This window comes from Pogona vitticeps, chromosome 2, assembly GCF_051106095.1.
Source record: "Pogona vitticeps strain Pit_001003342236 chromosome 2, PviZW2.1, whole genome shotgun sequence".
NCBI classification, from domain to species: Eukaryota; Metazoa; Chordata; class Lepidosauria; order Squamata; family Agamidae; genus Pogona; species Pogona vitticeps.
The window spans coordinates 228,842,535-228,865,490 of record NC_135784.1 but is presented as its reverse complement, the minus strand read 5'-3'; the positions used below and the strand labels follow the sequence as shown (position 1 = coordinate 228,865,490).

The following is a 22,956-nucleotide window of genomic DNA, read 5'->3' as shown; positions in this document are numbered from 1 at the left end:
TTCAAGCCTCAACTGGTAGAAGTCAGAAGGAGTAATGACTGGCAATCCAGGGTGCATAGTATGCCATGCAGTAGCTTTTTAGATATTTTGGGTTCTGATTGGCACCAACCAGCATGGCCGGTGAGCAGGAATGCTGGGAACTGTAGTTCACAATATCTGGAGGGCATCAGATTGAACAATTTATAGGACAGGATTTATTATGGGAATATAAGAAGTTGCCTCTTCTTGAGTCACACTACTGGTCTGTCTAATTCTCTATTGTCAATTCTGATTCACAGTTGGCTTACCAGGATTTCAGATAGGATTCTTTCATAATCCTACTTGGAGATCCCTGGCTTTCTATGGTGGTCTTCCATCTAAGTGCTAAGCAGGCACAACCTTGCTAAGCTTTCCAAAATCACAGGAGGTTGGGTGTGTTTAGTGTAGCATGGTGGATTAAAGCTTAGTCGCCAACTGCTTGAGTATGAATGACTTAGTTTTGTTGTGCATACTTTAACCCTACAGGAGAACAAATGCTCAGCACAACTTATCCTGAAGACTGAAAAATAAATTCATCAATAGACACTGGGGAGGCGTAGATTATTTCTAAGTAACGACCAGAGGAAATTCTGCAAGTGCAGCTGGTGCAACCTCCTTTGGCTGCCAGTGTTGCCCTTCCTGTGCTTCATCCCAGGGTTCAATTTCAGATAGGAAAATTCTTCCCTCTGAGCTCTTGGCCACTGCTTTCTTGAACCTTCTCACTAGCTTGATGGTCATTACATTAGCGTGTCAGGCAAGGCCACTTTGTGTTTTGAAAGCAAATCAGCCTTACCTCATGTGGTGTCCAAAAATTAGTGGTACTCATACCAGACTTAAATTTCTTGCCCAAGATTGTGTCTGATATTCACATTACTTGTCTTCTACTTTCTGCCTTTTCCTGTCCCCTTTGATGAAGAAATAAAAAGCTCTCCATACCCTGCATATGAGAAGGATTAAATTTCTTGTGTCCAGAAAACAACTTCACTCAGGTAGTCATCTATGCAGTCACATGATCCATCTTTCCTCCCTTTGGACATCTGCTGGTAACTTACCATATTTTTGCCCCTTAAGACACACCTAATTTTTAGAGGAGGAAAACAGGGAAAATATATTCTGAACCAAATAGTGAAATAAAATATTTAATAAACTATAACAGAATAACATTTGAACCGTGTAAAGTGAACAGCAGTCAACAGTGGCATTAAGAACCATTACCACTGTCATTACCAAATGGAGATACTTAAAGGTTTGTGTACTCTAGTTTATGTACCATAAATTTGTGTGCCATGAATTTAAGTCAAGTACATATAGACCATTATCAGCCAGTGATAAGACCTATAACACACTACCTATATTTTACATTTCCTTTCATCCACCTCCTCCCCATGCTTATAGAAATGTCTCAATGACAGACGAGATTGTTGTGCAACTCTCCCCAGCTACAGCTCAAGACTATATTGTTAGAAATGGTTTGTCTGATTTGGCACTGCATTGAGAGGTCCCTTTTAGTTGTGTGGAGGATAAATAGTGGAATTAAACTATTTAACAGCTGGTTTTCCTTATTTACTTTAGGTTATGCAAAAGAACAGCAACACAAAGCTTAACTTGATCTCATTCACCAGCAGTAGCACATGCTCAGCATACGACCAAATCTCGGTTTTGTGACATAATTGAATGTTTATAGCATGCAAGGCACAACAGGTTAGGCCACACAAAGCCAGGAACAATGTTCTTGTTGAGCCAAAAAAAGAATACAAATTATAGTAGCTGAAATCAGGAAGCAGGTACTGTAATCCAGTTAGAAGTCACTAAGAATTTTGACTTTCTTAATTTTCAAACTACTGTATCGGCAAATGTAGTATATGCTACAGGCAAGAACTCTGTTCCAAAAACACTAACCAAATAACTATGCCCTGCCTCTGAGACTTCCTGCCCCTGTTCTGATTTAAATACATCAGAGAGATACCACAACCATAAGGACTTGGAAACAACTAAAAGTAAGACTGAATTTTGCTTTCCCATGTATGCAGGGTTAATTTGTGATTCTGGCTCATAAAGCACAGTTAGTTTCCTTGCTGCAACACCCTTTGGAAATACATTCTCTATTAGATGCCCAGAACTAGTTGAAAAGTTTGCAAGTCAAATCCAGATTTCCCATAGAAATGCAATGAAAATTAATTAATGCATTCTTATGGGGGGGAAAAGGTCAGAAAGTTTTTAAAAATTAAAAGAAAGTCACCAGGTACTGTAGACTGAGCCCGGCTCTTCACGGTGCCTAACAGCCAAAAAAGAGCACCAAACAGCTAAAAGCTGGCACCCAGCAGGCAGCCAGTAGCCGTTTTGTACTCTTCTCCTCTTCTCAGCTCCTTCCCCCTCCCTTCCCCTCTCCCCACCTAACAGCTGATCAGTGCTGGTCTGAAAGGCTTCCGAGGCAGCTTTTAAAGCAAGTATGCAGGTTTCTACACAAGCAGGTTTCAGCTCAAACAGAGCACCTTTTCACCCAAGCACTAACAAGCAGCTTTTAAACTAAATTTTACATTTTAAAATTACAGTCCCAGGTCTCTCTCCCAGCTCTCTAACTGCTTGGACTAGCAAGGAAGCAGACAAGCAGCCTCTTCACTAACTGAAAGTTTGAATTTCCCGCTTTCCCTGCCTTCCCTGCACATTAGGTATGCTAATATCTGTGCACTGGAGGATTGTGGGAGGAACACCCAGCCCCTGATGGGGGTCCTGTGGGGCACCCCAAAACACTGAGGAGCTCTCTTGGCCTCTGGCAGGACTGGGGCTGTGCAGCCCTGTTCTGATCAGGAGGTGCAGCTGGGGGTCACCATGCATTGGGGGGCAGGATACGGAAGGGGGTAGGAGGTGCAGGGGCCACTCCAATTCATACCTGGCAGGGGAGATACCATGATTATAAATGTGGTTTTCCCATGGAGAGGCTCATCCATTGCACTTCAGGTGTGCTGATCCCTGTAATTTCCCCAAATGTGGGAAAATCAACTGCCTAATTTATGGTAGTGGGGGACTGCATTTGTGGTTTCCCCTAGTCTTTTTAGAATCATTCTTTCCCCTTTGGTCCTTGCCTGTTTTCACTGCCCTCTACCATTTAAATTTGCTCCCATAGGCCTGTTGGCCCTGCTGGTTTTCCAGGTGGGCCCCAGGAGTCAGATATTGGAAAGCCAGCAGTGCAGATGGCAGAGTGGTGAGGTCTAATGTGCCACAGCAAGCAGCCTCTGGTGCCAGTTCAGAGGCCTCCCAGCATGGCAATGGGAGGCTTTTGGGTGATGGTGCCTGAACCCTTTTAAATAGTATTTGCTCCATAAGACGCGCATATTTTCTCCCACATTTTTTGGGGGGGGGGACTGCGTCTTATGGAGCAAAAAGTACGGTAATTTTTGTTTTCTGAATTTACAGAACAGGGGGATTGCATGCCAATGTGTTCACTGTAGATGGGAGAAGAGGGGCTACTGCTAAAATGCATAGATGCATAGAAAGCCACTCAAAGACCAAACATTGAAAAAGCAATTTATTGATTGTGGGTGGTGGGTTTTTCTTCCTTTCTTTCACTCTTGCTGTTTGTGCTTCTCATTGCAAAAATGCACAGGCATAATTAATGAATTGAGTTGTTTAGTAGATGCATTATGTACATTCACTCTGTAGGTTGTGAGAAAGGCAGTACAATATGTCCCTGAAAGAAGCTCTGACATAACATGAAAGTCTAGAAATTTTTTAGAGTATAAGAGTGGGTGTGAGTAACAATTTCAAAGTACCATATAATGTTAACAGCAAGTTCATGTAAAACCCTCATTTGACATTTGTATATAATGTCATAGTTATTTTAATTGAAATGCTGTGAATGCATGGATTTTTAGAACAGTATTTTTTCTCTCCTGAGCACAGTTTTATATTTAATCACTGTAGTATTCTGTTAAAGCCACTGTGGTTTCTGAGTCAAGACAGGCAATTTTGATGTTAATAACTTACTTCATCATTATAATGGATATGAGGTTGCCTAAAATCTATATAAAAGATGACCTCTGTATACAGTGGTGCCTCGCATAACGAGCGCACCATTTAACAATGAATCCGCATTGCGATGCGGATTTCCCCATCGCTAATGCGAGTGCATGCTCGCATTGCGATGGGGGAACAGCTGTTCGGTGGTTCTAAAATGGCTGCCGGACACCCAAAATGGCCACCGGAACACCAAAAATGGCCGCCGGTACACTCAAAATGGCTGCCGGTACACTCAAAATGGCCGCTGGTACACTCAAATGGCTGCTGGGGACACCCAAAATGGCCACCGGGACACCCAAAATGGACGCCGGGACACCCAAAATGGCTGCCGGAACATGGGGAAACATCGGAGAACGGTGAGTTTTGGGCCCATTTGAAACGCATTAAATGAAGTTTAATGCGTTCCAATGGTTTTCCCCGTTCTGCTTAACGATGTTTCCCCATAGCGAAGGTTAATCCGGAATGGATTAACCTCGCTATGCAGGGCACCACTGTATTTGAAAAAACCTAGACATCTTATATATTTGTGTTTATGCAAGAGAAACCATGATGTCTTTTAAAAAAAGGGCTATCATTATTTTCAGCATAATGAAATGCAGAGGAAAAGTGTTACGGTGCTGTCTTGTCTGGTGTACTTAAGATTTTTGGTTCTTCTGTTGTAAGTCTTTTTCAGAGAGTAGCAAATGAGCCAGAAAGTTTCAGTCCATCCTTCAGCAACACATTCAGAATTAAATCTGTAGGACACTATGGTTCTTCTCTCTTTTCAAACAAAATGTGTACCCATACTTCTTTGTGTACTCTTTTTTGCACAGACTTGCTCCTGTACTTCTATACTGTGTACACTTCTGTGCTCATACAGAACATATTTGAGCATCTCATCTTCAAGATGATTTCTCTCCCTTCCCTTTTTGCCCCCTTTCCTTCAGCTTTCAGGAAAATAATTGACTAAAAAAGACAAATCAATTTACTGTGAGAATGACACTTGTAGTTTTTTGTTCATTTTAATAGACTCTCTCCACATTTACACTCCATAAACGTCATACTTTTTAATGGGCCTATTTAAATTGAGGATTATGTTCACATATAATCATTATAGCATGTGCTTGATGAGGAAATAACCTTCTGACCTGCTCTGATAAGAGATACTTGTAGAGAAAATGGAATCTCTTCTGGAGTGCTTGGCTGGGGCACACCTTTTAGCAGTGCTTATCTGACAGTGTTAGCAAATTACTAAGGTCATCACTCTTTGTCAGGGGTGGCAAAGGTAGGTTATCTTATAAACAATTACCTAGATATGCAATCTGCCATTTACAGCCTTCCAAAGTATACTAAATACAAATATCTTCCACCTTCCATCATAGTCAGAGGAATCTACCTGTTCTCTGGAAGCAGTGTGTTCTACTGCCTTGGTTGACAAGGGCTCTTATTTCTGCTTTCACTATACAGTGGTGCCTCGCATAACGAGCGCACCGTATAACGACAAATCAGCATAGCGATCCCTTTTCCGGGATCGCTAATGCGGAGGCTAAGCGTCGGTCCCTATGGAAAAAACTCGCTTACTGAAGACGGGTGCCAGGAAGGAGCCACCGCCGCCGCCGCGAGAGTGATGCGGGGCCGCACTGGCCAGGGAGGAACGCAGGCGGGCAGGCAGGCAGATGGAGGGAGGGAAACGGCGCTCGCTCACCCGCCACCCCCTGCTTTCCCTCTTCCTCCTCGTCCTTCTCCTGACGCCCCCAGGGAGGAAGGCAGGAGGTGAGGCAGGCAGGCGAAGGGAGGATAGCCACGCGCTCACGTGTCCTCCCCCCACTTTCCCTCTTCTCCTCCTATTGCCGCTGCCCCCCAAGCCTCCCACAGAGTAGGGCAATCAGCTGTTCGGCGGTTCTAAAATGGCCACTGGACGCCCGAAATGGCCGCGCGCAGTGTTTTTGCGCCCTCCCCTCGCTTACCGAGGGCACGAAAATGGCTGCCGCTATGGAGGAAACTTCGCTGAACGGTAAGTTTAGGGCCCATTGGAACGCATTAAACGATGTTTAATGCGTTCCAATGGGCTTTTACGTTCCGTTTAGCGACGATTTCACATAGCGAGGGTTAATCCAGAATGGATTAACCTCGCTATGCGGGGCACCACTGTATCTGTTTTGTGGAAACATCTGTAAGAAATTACAGTTTAAAGAATTTTGAATGTTGCTGTATAATATTCTTCAGAGAACTTAAAACAGCTGGATTTTATAAGAGATACAAAGATACGTATGAATATTGGCTGGGTAAACTATTTATGCTTGTCTTTTAGGATTAAAATAGCCATGTCCACTCAATTATTCAAACAGGAGGTTTTCTTTTTCCTAACTAGCTTTATGAATAAATACCATATTTAAAGTGTTAAGCTGAACAAGTTTTGTGTTATTAATATGAACTTTATTTTGTCTCATATTAATAACATAATACTTGTTCAGCTGAGTTCTTAACTGAGGGGGTCGCTGGTCTTGCAAAAAAGAGAGAAGTTACAGCGTTATAATGCTCAGTTCGTTGTATGACCCAATTATCAAGGAATGTACATTCAGACCCTTGGTTTGCTTTGACTGTCTGCCTGTCAGCCATGACACTGTGAAGGAAACTTTGTAGCTTGATTGTCAGTACCAAAGGAATATAAAAGGCACTCAAGCACAACTGAGCTGCATTAATTTTTAAACATGCAAGTATTCGCAGGTCATTTTATGCCTCAAGTTATATTTATTTATTTATTTATTTACGTTTTAAAAAGACATCTCTGGGTTCCAGCATACCACCCATTTGTAAATTAAAGATCATACTGTTGAAAACAGGAAGGAAAACTGGAATTACATCAAAACTTCTTCTAAGCTTTAGTGAAGGAGTGGAGGGAGAATGGTGGAAGCTATAAAGTTATAATTATATAACCATTATAATATTCTCAGACAGGCTAATCCATACCTAGCTTCAGCCAGAAAATATCAGTATTCAAATGAGTTCCATTTCCAACTGAACAAAATAATGAACATAATCTAGAAGTTATATTTTCCCACTACTATAGACAACATATTTTAAACATTTTAAGCATTGGCAATGTACATGGCACTTCCCAGAATTAGATAAGAAAAAAGACATATCTCTCCCCTGAGCTGATAACCTAAACCTTGGTGTGCGGGTGAGGAAAGAAGATAACAGAGGATATGGGAGAAAGAATCAGAGATGAATATGACCAAATACAGTTAAGTATACTTGGTTTAATTTGGCAGTGTGGATTATTGAGTTATGACAGAATCTCTGCATAACAGGTGGCTTCTGAGCTGGAAGAACGAAGAAACAAGATGACGTTGTATAAGCATTCCATAAGAAATAGTAATGAGTAATAAAGGAGAGTGAACAGACTCTTTAGAGAAAGTTGAAGAGCTTTGGGTGGGCATGATAGCAGGATTGGGGCTTGCAAACGTCACTTCTTGAATCACAGGGACAGGAACATCTCCATGTTTCCGGATGTTCTCTGACTCATAATAGTAGGTAGGGTGGGTCATGAATTTCCATAGCCATCTTATAGTGCCCTCTTTTAGATGATGACAACTGATAAAACTGATTTGTTGATATAAATCAGCCTAATTTCTTGCATTTTGTGGCTCTCCTTTGAACTGTGGCTAAGAGGATGGTCATAATGAGCACCTGCACTTCAAATTTGCTCTTAAGCCACTGCATGCATTGGGATACCGTACAGTGGGGTCTTGACTTAAGAACGGCTTGAGTTAAGAACATTTTGACTTAAGAACCACTCTCATAGGAAAATATTGACTTGACTTACATACTTAGATTTGAGTTAAGAACTGAAAAAAATCACATGGGAGGCAGGAAAAGTGCAAAATTTGAACTTTCAGTTAACTGTTGGCCAGTGAAAAGGGTGCCTGTCTGCTTCCTCACTCCTCCCAGCGTTTAGAGAGTGGATTGGGAGACAGTCTTGAAACTGCCTGGTACTGTACTGCCTGGACTGTATTTTCCCTGCCTTCCCTGAACCTTTCTTGACTTAAGAAAAAAAGAAACAAAATATCCCCCTCTAGTGGTCGAAGGCAGAATAGCAGCTTCCCATTAGTTTCTATGGACGGAAAAGAGCAGATACGGATCAAATGGTTTTCAATGCATTCCTGTGGGAAATGCAGATTTGACCTGAGAACTTTTTGACTTGAGAACCGCCTTCCAATACGGATTAAGTTCTCAAGTCAAGACCCCACTGTACTTACAAATGTGATAACAGAACCATAAAGGGCAAACCCATGGGCTGCATTAAAGGATAAGGACCTTTTTACTCAGTATGGATGGAGTATTAAATAAAGGAGCAAAATTAAGGAGAAAAATAAAAATAAAGTAAGATGTGTCTGCTCAACATAATGGAAGTCAATATCAGTGAATATGGAGAATGGCTTGGTGGGAGTGAGAATGGATTGGATTTAAATGAACACCCAGCAGTCGCACCCCTAGCAAGGGAATTGCACCCATGAGTGGAATAGATTGCCCCAGAATCTCCTCCAGAACAAATTAGGGAAGTGCCAGTGAAAGAGGGCAAGGTTTTCTTGCTCAAGCAAAAGTTCACTCTCCTTGCATTGGCCACCATATTTAGCTTGTAAATATATATGAAGAAGTAGTGAACACCAAAGATATTCTGTAGAAAGTGTTAGGGGGCCAATAAAAGTGGCTGAATATTACCAGTGAAAAAGAACTAGGTGGAGAAGATGCTTTCAGTGGAAATTTTGGAAGATAACATTGTCAGGTTTATAACCAGTTAAAAATAAAACCCTGAAGTTCTAAGACACAAATGCTACACAGAAAAGAAAATTGTCAAATTTATCAGGGGAGTGAGTGGTCAAACATGATGGGGACAGAATAATGATGTTGGGATTTGATAGTGAGGGAATAATTTATTTGTTGTAGTGAGGACAATTTCAATGAAGTGTGGAAGGCAGATATTAATGGCATGTATTGTCACAAAGAAATGATGCTTATAAGCAGTGGTTCTTCCTCTATTTGTTTGCTTTTGCATGACGGGATTCCAAATATCTATTTCAAGCCATCCCTAAGAATATGTATTTAATATTGGATTTAACAAACAGCTAACTGAGAAATTTGTTATCTTCCTGTTAACTTCTTTAATAGCTTCCCCGCTAGTGTGTAGATCATAATACTGATGCTATAGTGATAAAATATTTCTCAGCTCAGTTTCAATATGGCCACACAAGAGCACACACTTGTGTATGGATTACAACACGTTATTTTGATAACAACATAGATAAGGTAGCAAGAAAAATTAAGGAAGGATTAAAAATTCTTGTATTCATGGTTAGGAAGGGGGCTTAATATATACAGCTGGGGGAAAAGGAGATGACATGGGGAAAATGTGATAAGAACCTGTAAATATTTGAGAGGTGCTAATATAGCTGAAAGTGGGATGGCTTACAGTGAGTAGGCAACCTAACAAAGATTTATATTTTGAAGTTAGCAGTATAGTTATTTTTACACTGTAGATCAAACAGAGAATTGACAGTATAGGTTCCAGTCACAGATCTATTAGTTTCTTGCATAACTTTTGATATGTCTAAGAAGTTGCAGGGAGTGATAAGAAAAAACAATGCTTTTTCTCTGGCAAGAAGTCTCATATTTAAAAGACAAACCTATGCATGTTTATTTAATACTGTGGCAGACAGCCCACACGTCACTCCTGTCAGTCATTTTAGAGCTCTAGTGCAGGAGCCAATGACAGGACAGAAGGGTGGAGTCAACAGAACTGCGTGTGACAGAGAGTGAGTTAGAAAAACAGATGGTGAAGCGTTTAGACAGAGAGAAGACTGTGACGTGTTTAGACTAGAGATTGAGCTGTTGGTTAGTTAGAGGATATTAAAGAGTTAAAAGGAATTAGAAGTACATTGTTAGAAAATATTGAGATTTTGATTAAAGTAAATGAGTACAAGCAGGCTTATTAATCACATCCACGTTTAATGAATGAATGATAATAGAATCTCCACTATTTTCCTTCTGTGGTTCACTTATTTATCCTTACATAAATCTTGTTTTATTTGGCAGCAAGAGTGTGAGACTCATAATTGATACAGTGAGGATAATATCCTCTGGTGGCAAAAAAGAACAAGTCGTGTCCAAAGGTGAACTTGTGTGAGAGGCAAAACACACAGGGGTCACCGGGGTTACGCGACAAATACCAAATCTCAGAAAGATCAGTGGGCTTAATTCTGAGTAACTAAGTAGGATTGCAGTTTTCACATACGTATGTGATGAAATTTGTTGAAGATAAAGAAAAGAGGTTTTATGAAAAGCTGTGTCTTGATCAACAAAATCAATTCTATCTAGAACCACAGAGTGGAGAACATCTTCTCATTGCACCAGTTTGTTCTTGTGATATTACATACTATTATTATGAGATTTCACTGTGACTAGGTATGTAAAGCAACTCATCTATAAAGAAATAATGGCATGCAATTGAATACATTTGAATTATATGCCAGATGAAATAAATTATAAATTCCCACAACTAGTAGTCATGATTAGAGATCAGGTATTTGTATACGAATATGAATATCCCCTCACAGGTGCAGATAACGAGGGTTATCTGCACTCACTATTCTGCCACTACTGCGGGCTTCGTATTCCCTTCCTATCGCTCTGCAGCTCACAGTGGATTAGCACTCTTCGACCTGGCAGAGAGGCTCGTCATCCCGCCTTCTGCCAGGAGTGGTTAATCCACCACTAGCTCTGGAGCGATAGGAAGGGAGTGTGGAGCCCGTGGCAGTGGCGGAATGGTGAGTGGTCATTGTGGTGCAGTAGATGGAGCATCAGACTAGAGCTGAAACTGCATGTTGGGAAAAACTGGGTCAAATCTGCAATGATTCATTTGGATCACCAAGGTCTATTGTGGCTTTAAATGGTGCCCAGTCAATTTTTTTCTGCTCCGGATTTTACAAATAAACCACAATTTTGGGTGGTATAGGACCACTTCTCCCCCCCCCTCCAATTGTCTGTCCACTCTTTCCCATTCCCCTCTCCTTTGCTCATGTCTATTATGGGGGCTATTTTAATTCAGTAAGGGGGGGTTATGTAAAATAAAACAGGAGCACCCCCTTGGTGTTCAGGTGACAGAGCCTCCAGGAAACAAAAATCCTAGGTAGTGGATTCACCAGTGTCTGTCACTTCTCCCCTGTTCACTACCTCCTCTCTCTCCCTCCACCATCATTATATCTCCATTTTTTCCCTTTATTCCTTTCTTTGCATATGTGGATGTAGTTTCCTTTTAAAAAAATTAATGAAATCACACACCCAAAGATGTACATAAAACCTTTTTTAATGAAAAGGGGGATGGAAGTGGAGCAAGCCTTTCCTATCATGTGTGCTGAGCCCTCAACATGTTCATGATGGCAGTGTGCAAGCTCATATACACCTGATTAATGTAAAGGAAAAAGGACATGGGCATTGTTACAAGCAATCTTGCACCTGTTTGCAGCTAACCTGCAATAAATATATTTTTATTGTCAAAGTGTAATTTTAGCCTAGGCCTAAGGGGACCTTATTCAAATCCTTGTTCAGCCATGAAAACTCACCAGGGGGGGGAATGAAAAAAATCATTCTTTGAATATATATCTTGTATATTTCCAAAATGACATTAGGATTCTAATGAGTCAGAAGTGCTTTGATGGCACATAATACATACAATGTAGCTAAACTTGGTACAATACAATTTCAACCTTTAAAAGAATGTCTGTGGTCAAAAATATTCAAGTAGCATAATCAACCTTTTAGATGAACCTGGTTAAAACCATTGGAATATGTCAGCAAAAGCACAAGGGGCTTAACATGACAAATTCAGTTTTAATTCCAAAACCAGTTCATTGCAGCATTAATTATTTGTACCTCACAATCAAATGTGTGGCAACAGCTTTTTGCCAGTTATGATTTATTTTTTCCTTTCCCATTTCTTTCACAGGAATGTTGTCTCTGTAATTTGAGAGGTGGTGCACTCAAGCAAACTACAGACAAAAAGTAAGCGACTCATCCAGTAAAGTCATGTTCATTCAGCTTTAGCTTTGTGATTTTATTGACAATACAGAACTCTGGTGGGGATATTACAAGTGGCTCATTTGACCTAGTGTTACTGTCTGGCCCTGGAACTGTTTTCCAGGTGTTTCAGAAGATGGTTATGAGAAACAGGGCAATTATATTATATTATATTATATTATATTATATTATATTATATTATATTATATTATATTATATTATATTATATTATATTTATTTATTTATTTATTTATTTATTTATTTATTTATTTATTTATTTATTTATTTATATGCCGCCCACACTACCCAAAGGTCTCTGGGCAGCTTACAACATTTAAAATACAATAAAAATTCAAAACCATTAAAATACAATTAAAATATATATAAAAATTGCCATCGGACCCACAGCTAATATTATTTCAATTAAAAGCCTTCTGGAACAGGAAGGTTTTGACCTGGTCCCGTAATGTCATCAGTGTCGGCGCCAGACGAATCTCAGTCAGGAGGGCATTCCATAGTCTGGGGGCAGCTGCCGGAAAGGCCCTTTTTCTACAAGCCGTCCCTCTTACCTCCTTAGGGGACGGCTCTTTCAAAAGGGCCCCCTGGCTAGATCTTAACTGCCGGGTAGGCTCATATGGAAGGAGGTGGTCCTTCAGGTATCCAGGGCCCAAGCCATTTAGGGCTTTATATGTCAAAACAAGCACTTTGAATTGGGCCCGGGCAGCAACTGGTAGCCAATGTAGCTTATACAGAATTGGCTTGATATGTTCCCCAGTGGCCGCACCACTCACCAGCCTCGCAGCTCGATTCTGGACCAGTTGCAGTCACCGGACCGTCTTCAAAGGCAGCCCCACGTAGAGCGCATTGCAGTAATCTATGCGGGATGTTACCAGTGTGTGTATAACTGTCATGAGACTCCGCTCGTCCAGGTAGGGCCGTAGCTGGTATAATTTCTGCAGGCACTATGATAAAGAAAAATATTCCCATATTGTTTTAATAACAATCATTATTTAGTAGGGACAAAAAGGTAAAGCTAAATCACTTACTATAGCAGGTTTTCATGATATAATATGTTTTTAACTCCTGGGTGGGGGGGGGGAAGCTTCCTTTTTTATTATATTATATTATATTATATTATATTATATTATATTATATTATATTATATTATATTATATTATTGTTTTCTTTGATGTTGTAATATTTTGAATATTAGTAAATGAGTTTGTATCCACTTGAATAACTCTCTGCAGTCTCCATAGTCCTGTGTTTCCTCTCTCTTCAGCTCCTAGAACCCTGAACCATTGGGGGTGCTGCTTGGGGCTTCTGAGAGATGAAGTCTAAAGCATCGGGAGGACCAAAGATTGAAAACCACCTATCTATCCTATCTAATTTTCACTTCTATCTTATTATTTTATGTGGTCTCAGAAGTTTAAAATTGCCACATTTTTGTTTAACTACGTCCTACCTACATTAAAATGTTAAGGGCAACTTTGTAAAAGTGTTATTGGAAGTTTACAGGAAAGATGTTTGTCTTTTATTCTGGTGAGGCTTCAGGGCTTCATGACTAACTCAGCTGTGGTGATCTCACAAATTTCTCAACCTAAGCCATACCTCCAGTGCTATGAATACTCACAGTGTATTAGGCTTTTAGGTGGGGGTTGGTATTTTCTGTCCATAGAGTTTTCTCAACAAAGATATTGGAGTAGTTTGCCAGTTCCTGCTCCAGGTGGATTGCATTTAATCAGAACTCTCCACTATGATCTGTCTGTCTTGGGTGGCCCTCTATGGTATAGCCCATAAGTAAAGGTAAAGGTTCCCCTTGACATTTAGTCTAGTCGTGTCTGACTCTAGGATGCGGTGCTCATCCTCATCTCCAAGATGTAGAGCCAGCGTTTGTCCGTAGACAGTTTTCCTGGTCACATGGCCAGCACTAGACACAGAACACCGTTACCTTCCCATCGTGGTGGTATCTATTTATCTACACATATTTACTTGCTTTTGAATTGCTAGGTTGGCAGGAGTTGGGACAAGCGATGGGAGCTCACTCCGTCGCGTGGATTCAATCTTACGACTGCTGGTCTTCTGACCTTGCATCACAAAGGCTTCTGCAGTTTAACCTGCAGCACAACCACGTCCCTTGTATAGAAGCATAGCCCATAGCTTCTCTGAATTACTCAAGCCTCTTTGCCATGACAAGGCAGCAATCCATGAAGGGGATTGTATGTGGACTGAGAACTTGCAGAAGTACAAGCTGCATTTCGAAGGGGCAGAGGAACTCAAGACCAAACTGCTAACATGCGCTGGATTATGGAGAAAGCCAGAGTGTTCCAGAAAAACATCTACTTCTGCTTCATTAACTAGACGAAAGCCTTTGACAGTATGGACCACAGGAAACTATGACAAGTTCTTAAAGAAATGGGAGTGCCTGACCACCTTATCCATCTCCTGAAAAATCTATATGTGGGACAGGAAGCAACAGTTAGAACTGGGTATGGAACAACTGATTGGCTCAAAATTGGGAAAGGAGTATGACAAAGCTATATATTGTCTCCCTGCTAATTTAACTTATATGCAGAATACATCATGCAAAAGGCTGGACTGGAGGAATCCCAAGCCAGAATTAAGATTCCCGGAAGAAACATCAACAACCTCAGGTGTGCAGATGATACCACTCTGATGGCAGAAAGTGAGGAGGAATTAAAGAACTTCTTAATGAGAGTGAAAGAGGAGAGTGCCAAAAATGGACTGAAGCTCAACATAAAAAACCAACGACAATAAGATCATGGCCACTGGTCCCATCATCTCCTGGGAAATAGAAGGGGAAGATATGAAGGCAGTGGTAGATTTTACTTTCTTGGGCTCCATGGTCACTGCAGATGGTGACAGCAGCCACAAAATTAAAAGACATTTGCTTCTTGACATTTGCTAGATGACAAATCTAGACAGATCTTTAAAAGCAGAGACATCACCTTACCGGCAAAGGTCTACATAGTCAAAGCTATGGTTTTTCCAGTAGCAATGTCTGGAAGTGAGAGCTGGACCATAAAGAAGGCTGACCGCCGGAGAATTGCTGCTTTTGAATTGTGGTGCTGGAGGAGGCTCTTGAGAGTCTCCTGGACTGCAAGGAAATCAAACATATCCATTCTGAAGGAAATCAGCCCTGAGTGCTCACTGGAAGGACAGATCCTGAAGCTGAGGCTTCAATACTTTGGCCATTTCATGAGAAGAGAAATCTCCCTGGAAAAGACCCTGATGTTGGGAAAGTGTGAAGGCAAGAGGAGAAGGGGACGACAGAGGACGAGACGGTTGGACGGTGTCATCAAAGCTACCAATGTGAATTTGACCCGATTCCGGGAGGCAGTGGAAGACAGGAGGGCCTGGCGTGCTCTGGTCCATGAGGTCACAAAGAGTTGGACACAACTTAACAACTAAACAACAGCAACAAATTATTACTGTTTTACTCTTAATAGACCCTATTACCTATGTTTCTGTTATTAAAAAGGGTGAGGATTATGGAACGTGCAATAAAGCTTTCAGAATATGTTAATGTGCCTCTATCTCCCATTTAAAATACTGGTGTGTTAGATAGAATTTTTTTCTCAAACAAATAATAATGTTGGGCAAACAGTGTACATTCCATGCTCCATAATATTGAAATGTCCGTATTAATCGTTTTCTGGCTGAAGTTGATGTAAGTATGTATTTCCTTTAGTTAATAAAGAATTCTGATGTCTATTACATATTTACAATTTATAACAGAATTCACTACTCTGGGCAGTGAATAGGAGAATCAATTCCACAACAAATAGCCTCACCCCTCAACATCAGCATAAAATGGCATAATAATAGAAATATAAAGAATAACATGGGAAAACAAAAAACCAAATCAACAAAATCGAATGACCATTAAACATTAAGCTCCAAAAGAGATAATAAATAATCTTGAATAAAGTTGTGTCCATAGCAATTTTGCTGCTTCACTAGTTAGAATCCTATCAGTATATTTCTGCTGTTGTAATACCAGCAGCGTAATGTTGAGTATCGAATTGCCACAAGTTGAAAAATAAGGATGGGCATTTCCTACTGCAGACTGTGTTACGTGCCTAGTGTACAACAGGAGAAGCTACACTGACTTCTTAACTTGTGGCAATTCACCACTGAAAGTTATGTAGATGGTGTTACCTGGTGGGCAGATCTAATAGGATTGTGGACATTGTTTCCCAGATTTTTTAGGGAATGTGCTAGATCAGGGGTCCACCCCTCCGCCCGCCTGGTGGGTGTGTCGCGCTCACGGAGGGACGTGTCGCATTGTCACACATGTGCACAAGTGCAACACACCCATCCACGAGCACAGCATGCCCACCCGCAAGCATGACATGCCCACCACCCTCCTTGCACACGGAGCCCACACACCCCAACTGGCACGCAAAAAGGTTGGGGACTGCTGTGCTAGATTATTGAAAACCTTTTTAGGATGTGAATTGACCATTCTTCCTAACTCTTCACAATGTATAATTTTAAAAAGACCCCACCCTCCTTATTCTGTGTCTATTTAGTTATCTTCTGATTCTCTGGGTTTGTATATGGATTTATACCGGCTTTTCATATGTATTCGAACAAATAGCTTTCTCTCTTTTTCCTGAACAGAGATAAGCATGAAACTGTGTTTAAATGTTATTACATAGGGCGATTCTGTACCATTGTATCCTTTCTGGTTTGTGGATCTACATGGAGAAGTAAAGTAGTGGTTGCCATAAAGAAAGCACATGTGTGGCTGTCTGAAGCTGAATAATTTCTCGGAATTGATTGGCACCATTGTCAATACTGTGTATAGCCTTAGGCACCTCTGGAGAACTCTGTGTTTAAAACTTTTCTTCAGAAACCATTAATGGTGTGTTTGCAGGAGACAAATATTTTCCCCCGACTTCACTATATACTTGTCAATTCTGTTTACCATATTTGCCAGTGTATAAGGTGACTGGGCGTATAAGATGACCCCCCAACATTCCCACTCAGAATGTAGAGTTTGTTATATATAGTGGTGCCTCGCACAACGATTGCTTCATACAACAATGAATTCACACAGCGATGGGGTTTTTTGAGGAATTTCCCCCATCGTTTAACGATGTTCTCTATGGGGGAATTTCACTTAACGATGTCCGTTTTGCTCATTTAAAAGTGTCTTAAAATGTTTGAAACTTGTTTTAAATGCTTGGATTCCATAGTGCACCTTGTGAAACATGTGCAAACTTAATTTGGTTTTGTTCTGAGTCTTCATTAATTTTTGGTGATTTTTTATTTTCCCCATTTAAATCAATTGAATGGATAGTTCAATGCATTTAAATAGGGAAAACAAAAAATCACCAAAAATTAAGGACGACTCAGAACAACACCAAATAAGTTTGCATAGGGTTCAGGAGGTGGGCTAACGATTGCAAGCATTTAAAACATGTTCCAAACATTGTAAGACACTTAAAAATGAGCGAAAAGGGACATCGGAAAAGACTTCAAAAGCACTGAAGCCAGCTTCAGTGCTTTTGAAGCTCTTCCGTTTTCCCTCATTTTTAAGGGTCTTACAATGTTTGGAACATGTTTTAAATGCTTGCAATCATTAGCCCACCTCCTGAACCCTATGCAAACTTAATTTGGTGTTGTTCTGAGTCGTCCTTACTTTTTGGTGATTTTTTGAATTTTCTCTCATTGGAATGCATTGGACTTTCCCTCCAATGCATTCCAATGAGAGAAAATTCAAAAAATCACCAAAAATTAAGGACGACTCAGAACAACACCAAATTAAGTTTGCATAGGGTTCAGGAGGTGGGCTAACGATTGCAAGCATTTAAAACCTGTTCCAAACATTGTAAGGCACTTTTAAATGAGCAAAAACGGACTTCGCAAAGCCATTGAAATGTATTGAGTCGGCTTCAATACATTCCAATGGAGGAAACATTGTTTCACTCAACGATGTTTCCTATGGGGATTTTCGCTTAAGGACGGCAATCCGTTCCAATTGGAACAGATTAACCAGTTTTCAATGCATTCCTATGGGAAATGGTGTTTCACAGAACGATGTTTCACACAACGTTGATTTTTTTGGAACCAATTAACATCGTTGTGTGAGGCACCACTGTACTTGCTATATAAGACTACCCTGTAGCCTCTATCCACTCAGGCCTCCAGGAGTGCTCACTACTCTTCCTCTTCAACTGCTGCCACCACTTATAATCAATATTCAAAAAGAACAAGTGTTTCTTTCAAAACAAAACTTGGTTATTGATATAATAAAATAAAATGAGTAAATCACAGGTAGATAATCAAGTTGTAAATCACTGTTTCTCATTCATTGAATCACACAGACTTTTCCCTCACTGACTATTTGGCTCACAGGCCTACTAACATGCTAATCACTAACTCTCAATCTTTCCATCTATCAATCTCCCCATCTCTCACACATCACACACCCCTATATATATTCCAGCTCCTCTCCCTTCTGCACCACCCTCCGTCCCCTCATTGGCTGATGTTCCACTGCCCAGCTGTGACGGACAGGTGAGAGCAGGGATGTATGTTACATACTCCCTCTTCCACATGTGTGATTCAGGTTTGGCTGCATCATGGGGAGAGTTCCTTTTGCCCCTTTTGGTTCCTTTTCGGAGAGAGCCAGGGTTTGCTGGAAGAAGGAACAGCGGAGAGACGGCAGCCATTTTGAGAGGCAGCAGCCATGTGGTCGCATCTCAAAATGGCTGCCTCCTCTCTGCTGTTCCCGACAGTCAGATGTTCGGCGCTAGAGTCAGGCTGTTCCCAGGCTAGGAGTGGGGCTCTGCTCGGTCTTACTACCAGGTAAGTGACTTCACTGGGAGAGAGGGAGGGTTTGCTGGACATGCACCCGGCGTACAAGACGACCCCCCCACTTGGAGGCATGTTTTTCAGGGCCAAAAAGTCATCTTGTATGCTGGCAAATACGGTATATAATTCTGATTAATCTGCTGTAATGGACAGCTGGATTTTACAGTATTTCTTTAAATCTGTAGAAAGTTCAAATATAAATTGGTGCTCTGTTACAACTGCCTTATACCTACACCAAATATACTGTTGGACTTCAAATCACATTTAGCAGATGTACACTCCAAATGGCAGCTCCAAAATGTAATTTATTTTACAGTATTATACTTTATCACTGAAAAAAAAGGACTAACACTCCTTTCTTTGACTTAAAGGTGCAACTACCTCTCCATTAAGTTGCTAAGTTAGGTTTATGTTACTTTGTGAGTAACTTCCACAAACTTATATTAAAGTTTTGTTTTATTATTCTTTCATGCTTAAATATTCCACATTCAGCTTTTGATGATGATAGTATACAAGAAACAAATGAAAGCTCGTTTGTCATTTTTTGCATGGACAAGTCCAGTAGTGTTATTTTGCATTCAAGTTATTTCTTTTAGTGCTGGAATTCTATAGTTTGGGGCATTAAAACTGTGATAAAAGCAATTGTACTATTAACAAAATAATCAGTTGCGCTGATTAACTTGATTTTTTTTGTGTGTGCAATATCCAGCTTTCATCGATTTAAAATAGCTTTGGATCTGAATCTTTGGTTTTATTTTTACACCTCTCCTGAAATCCTGTTATGAAAATTACACTTATGTAAGGCTGATGATGTCACTAGCAGGGGGATATTGCTAGTAATTAAAGAGTGCTTTCCAGTTGGAGAGATCTCTGTTGTACAATTTTCTGGTAACGTGCCCACTTTATGTCTTATTGGGGGAGGAGGGGTTAGCCAAGCCACAAAAGATAGAGGAGCTACTGCCAATCTCCTCCTGTTGATTACATCATTGGTCTTACATGAGCATAATTCATGCATCAAACTTTTGGCCAGTGTACTATACTCCAGAAAATAATATGGTAGTTGACATAATACTGTTTGTGAGATCAATATTCTGTTTCAAAGACTGAAGTCAAACACTGCGTATTCTCAAAGCACAGAATTGAAGTAGAAAGGTGTTCAGTAGTAGACAATTTTGCCATTGTAGTGTTTCAGTAATAACATGCAGGCTGACTACTCCCCTTGAAAGCTGGATATTGCACACACACACACACAAAATCAAGTTAATCAGCGCCAATACATATTGAATTCTAGCATGAGATTCTACATTAGAGGTGGAAATAATGCAGCCTCCAGTGCCATCTGTGTGACACTCCTAAAAATTACACAAAATAATTTTGGTGCCAATTGCGGATCCCACTTAAAGTAATCAGTGTTTGTTTTAAATGCTCTGTGGTGTTTTGTTGTCAAAATTTGATAATAAACAGGGCACCCCCATGTAAAACAAATTGACAGAAATCATTGCTTTATGTTAGTTTTTCTACATGGGTGTGGCGGAATTTCAGCAGCCAAGAGGAGGGGACAATTCCATGGTTGATGGAAATCAAACTTGCCAAATTTATTTATCTATTTATTTAAAATATTTTTATCCTGCCTTTCTCCTTAAAAGGGCCCAAGGCAATTTACATAATTAGAAACAGTATTTAAAAGCTAAAATCAGAAGTATACAAAATTTTTGACAAATTAAACAAGTACAGTGGACCCTTGACTTACGGAATTAATCCGTATTGGAATGGTGGCTGCAGGTCAAAAAGTCTGTAGGTCAAGTCTCCATTGACCTACAGTTCATTGAAAACCGATTAATCCCATAACAGGCTGTTTTTGTTCCATTTTGGTTTTTTTCTGGTCTGTAAGTCAATTCTCAGGCTGCAAGTCAAACCTAAATTTTGCGGCCAGAGAAGTCTGTAACTCAAAAAGTCTGTAAGTCAAGCCGTCTGTAAGTCAAGGGTCCACTGTATTATATTAAAATGGTTAAAAAAAATCAATATTAAGACACATTTAAAACAACAGAACAACAACAAGCCATTTAAAACTCCTCTCATAGACCACCAATTATTAAGGAAAGGTCTGCCTAAAGAGAAAGGTCTTTGCTGCTTGTGGAAGGACAGCAAAGATGGGCCCAACCAAGCTTCCCATGGGAGGGAGTTCTGGAGTCTGGGAGTGGGGACAGAGAAGGCCATCTCCCCTGTCCTCACCAAGCGCTGTGAGTGTGGTGGGGAAAACTGTGTACCCCCAGTTCTGCATGGAATAGTATGTGTAAACTTGTATGCTCTGCAACATAAAGGATTTTGTACAGGAATGGGTTACTGTACATGATTATACCATGCCCATATGACCTACCTTCTGTACAAATGTGTTGGGTGTTTGTGTAGCTGGAGTCCTTCATACAGATGGAAAGTTTTTCTGATGACTTAAAAACCTGAGGCTTCTTTCCAGTGTCCCGGTGTGTATAGATTGGAATCAATTGTAGAAAAAATGTAGCAGAGATTGTTTTTGTTAAAAAGGTCCCTGATAAGGAGTTTGGTGTTACTCTGGTATTCTGTTGCTTATTTATGGTACTCCACCCAACTCTTATCATTTGAGTAATATTCTATGTAGGACAAAAAAGTCCCTGAGAGAGAGCCATTGTTCATTCTCAGAGACTTTAACACTAGAGTTGGTGCTGATCACAATTCTTGGCCCACTTGTCTAGGCCGTTTTGGCATTGGGAAGATGAAGTAAAATGGCCAACACTTACTGGATTTTTGCTGTTATTATGGTATTTGTGTCAGCAAAACATTCTTTATTATGAAATTTCAACACAGAGTTTCCTGGAGACATTCAGGATCGAAGCATTGGCATCAGCTTGATTTGATCCTCACTAGACATTCTAGCCTTCCTAGTATTATGATCACAAGCAGTTACCAGAGTGTTGATTGCAATACCGACCACTCCCTGGTGTGTAATAGAGTAAAATACGAACAAAGATATTGTATCACATGAAAAAGGAAGGAACACATACTGACATCAACAAGACTCATGATCAAAGAAAAGTGGAGAATTTTGCCCAAGCGCTTGAGGAAACTTTCCAGGCCTGGCTGATGCAAATGCACCTGAATGATGGGAACATTTCAAGAACACTGTTTATAACATCGCCTTGTCCACATTTGGCAAGAAGACCAAAAAGACCGCAGACTGGTTCAAAGCCCATTCAGAGGGGTTAATGCCAGCCATAGAGGATAAGAGGAGAGCTCTAGCAGCATACAAAGCCTATCCTAGTGAGTGCAACTTGCAGGCTCTTTGAGTTGCTTGTAGCAAAGCTCAACAGGCTGCCAGGAGATGTTCCAACGATTATTGGCTTCAGCTGCTCTCAGATACAGATAGCAGTGGACACAGGTAACATCACGGGAATGTATGATGGTATCAAGCAGGCTTTCGGTCCAATACAGAAGGAATCTGCTCCCTTGAAGTCTGCTACAGGCGTGATCATCCAGGACTGAGCACAGCAGATGGAATGCTGGGTATAGCACTACTCTGAGCTATATTCCGGAGAGAATGTAGTAACCGAAGAGGACAGCGAACCAACTTTAGAACAAATAAAAGCAGCCTTGGTTTCCCTTGCCTCCACCAAGGCACCTGGAAAGGATAACATCCTTGCTGAAGTGCTCTAAAGAGATCATCACCACCAAGCTGTATTAAATCTTTTGTCTCTGCTGGAGGGAAGGTGGAGCACCACAGGACATGAAGGATGCAAACATCGTCACATTGTATAAGAACAAAGGAGACGGGGTGACTGCTATTACTACCTTGGCATCTCTCTTTTCAGTGTTGTAGGGAAGCTGCTTGCCCGTGTTGTGGTGAAGAGGCTCCAGGTGCTTGCAGACAGAGTCTATCCAGAATCACAGTGTGGATTTTGAGCTAATAGATCCACCACTGACATGGTATTCTGCCTCAGACAGTTGCAGGAGAAATGTAGGGAACAACAACAGCCACTCTTTGTGGCC

At 40.7% G+C, this 22,956-nt stretch overlaps 1 protein-coding gene and 1 non-coding gene across 22 annotated transcripts in view; both read left to right on the top strand.

Annotated features, from left to right (window-relative positions):
• KDM4C (lysine demethylase 4C) overlaps positions 1-22,956 on the top strand; it is a 345,084-nt gene that overhangs the window by 225,627 nt on the left and 96,501 nt on the right. For 20 of the 21 annotated variants that reach the window (XR_013541488.1, XR_013541487.1, XR_013541486.1 and 17 more), the window contains one exon: positions 12,020-12,075. Coding sequence is in view for 16 of the 21 variants with exons in the window: in XM_072992136.2 (XP_072848237.2) it covers positions 12,020-12,075 (56 nt within the window). In the remaining 5 variants the exon portion in view is untranslated. Of the gene's footprint in view, positions 1-12,019; positions 12,076-12,865; positions 13,142-22,956 lie in introns of those variants that run through there. The other variant, XM_078385043.1, reaches the window with a different exon arrangement.
• Positions 2,901-3,064, top strand: LOC140705034 (U1 spliceosomal RNA). Its single transcript, XR_012084603.1, has one exon. It is a non-coding gene; the product is annotated as a U1 spliceosomal RNA (small nuclear RNA).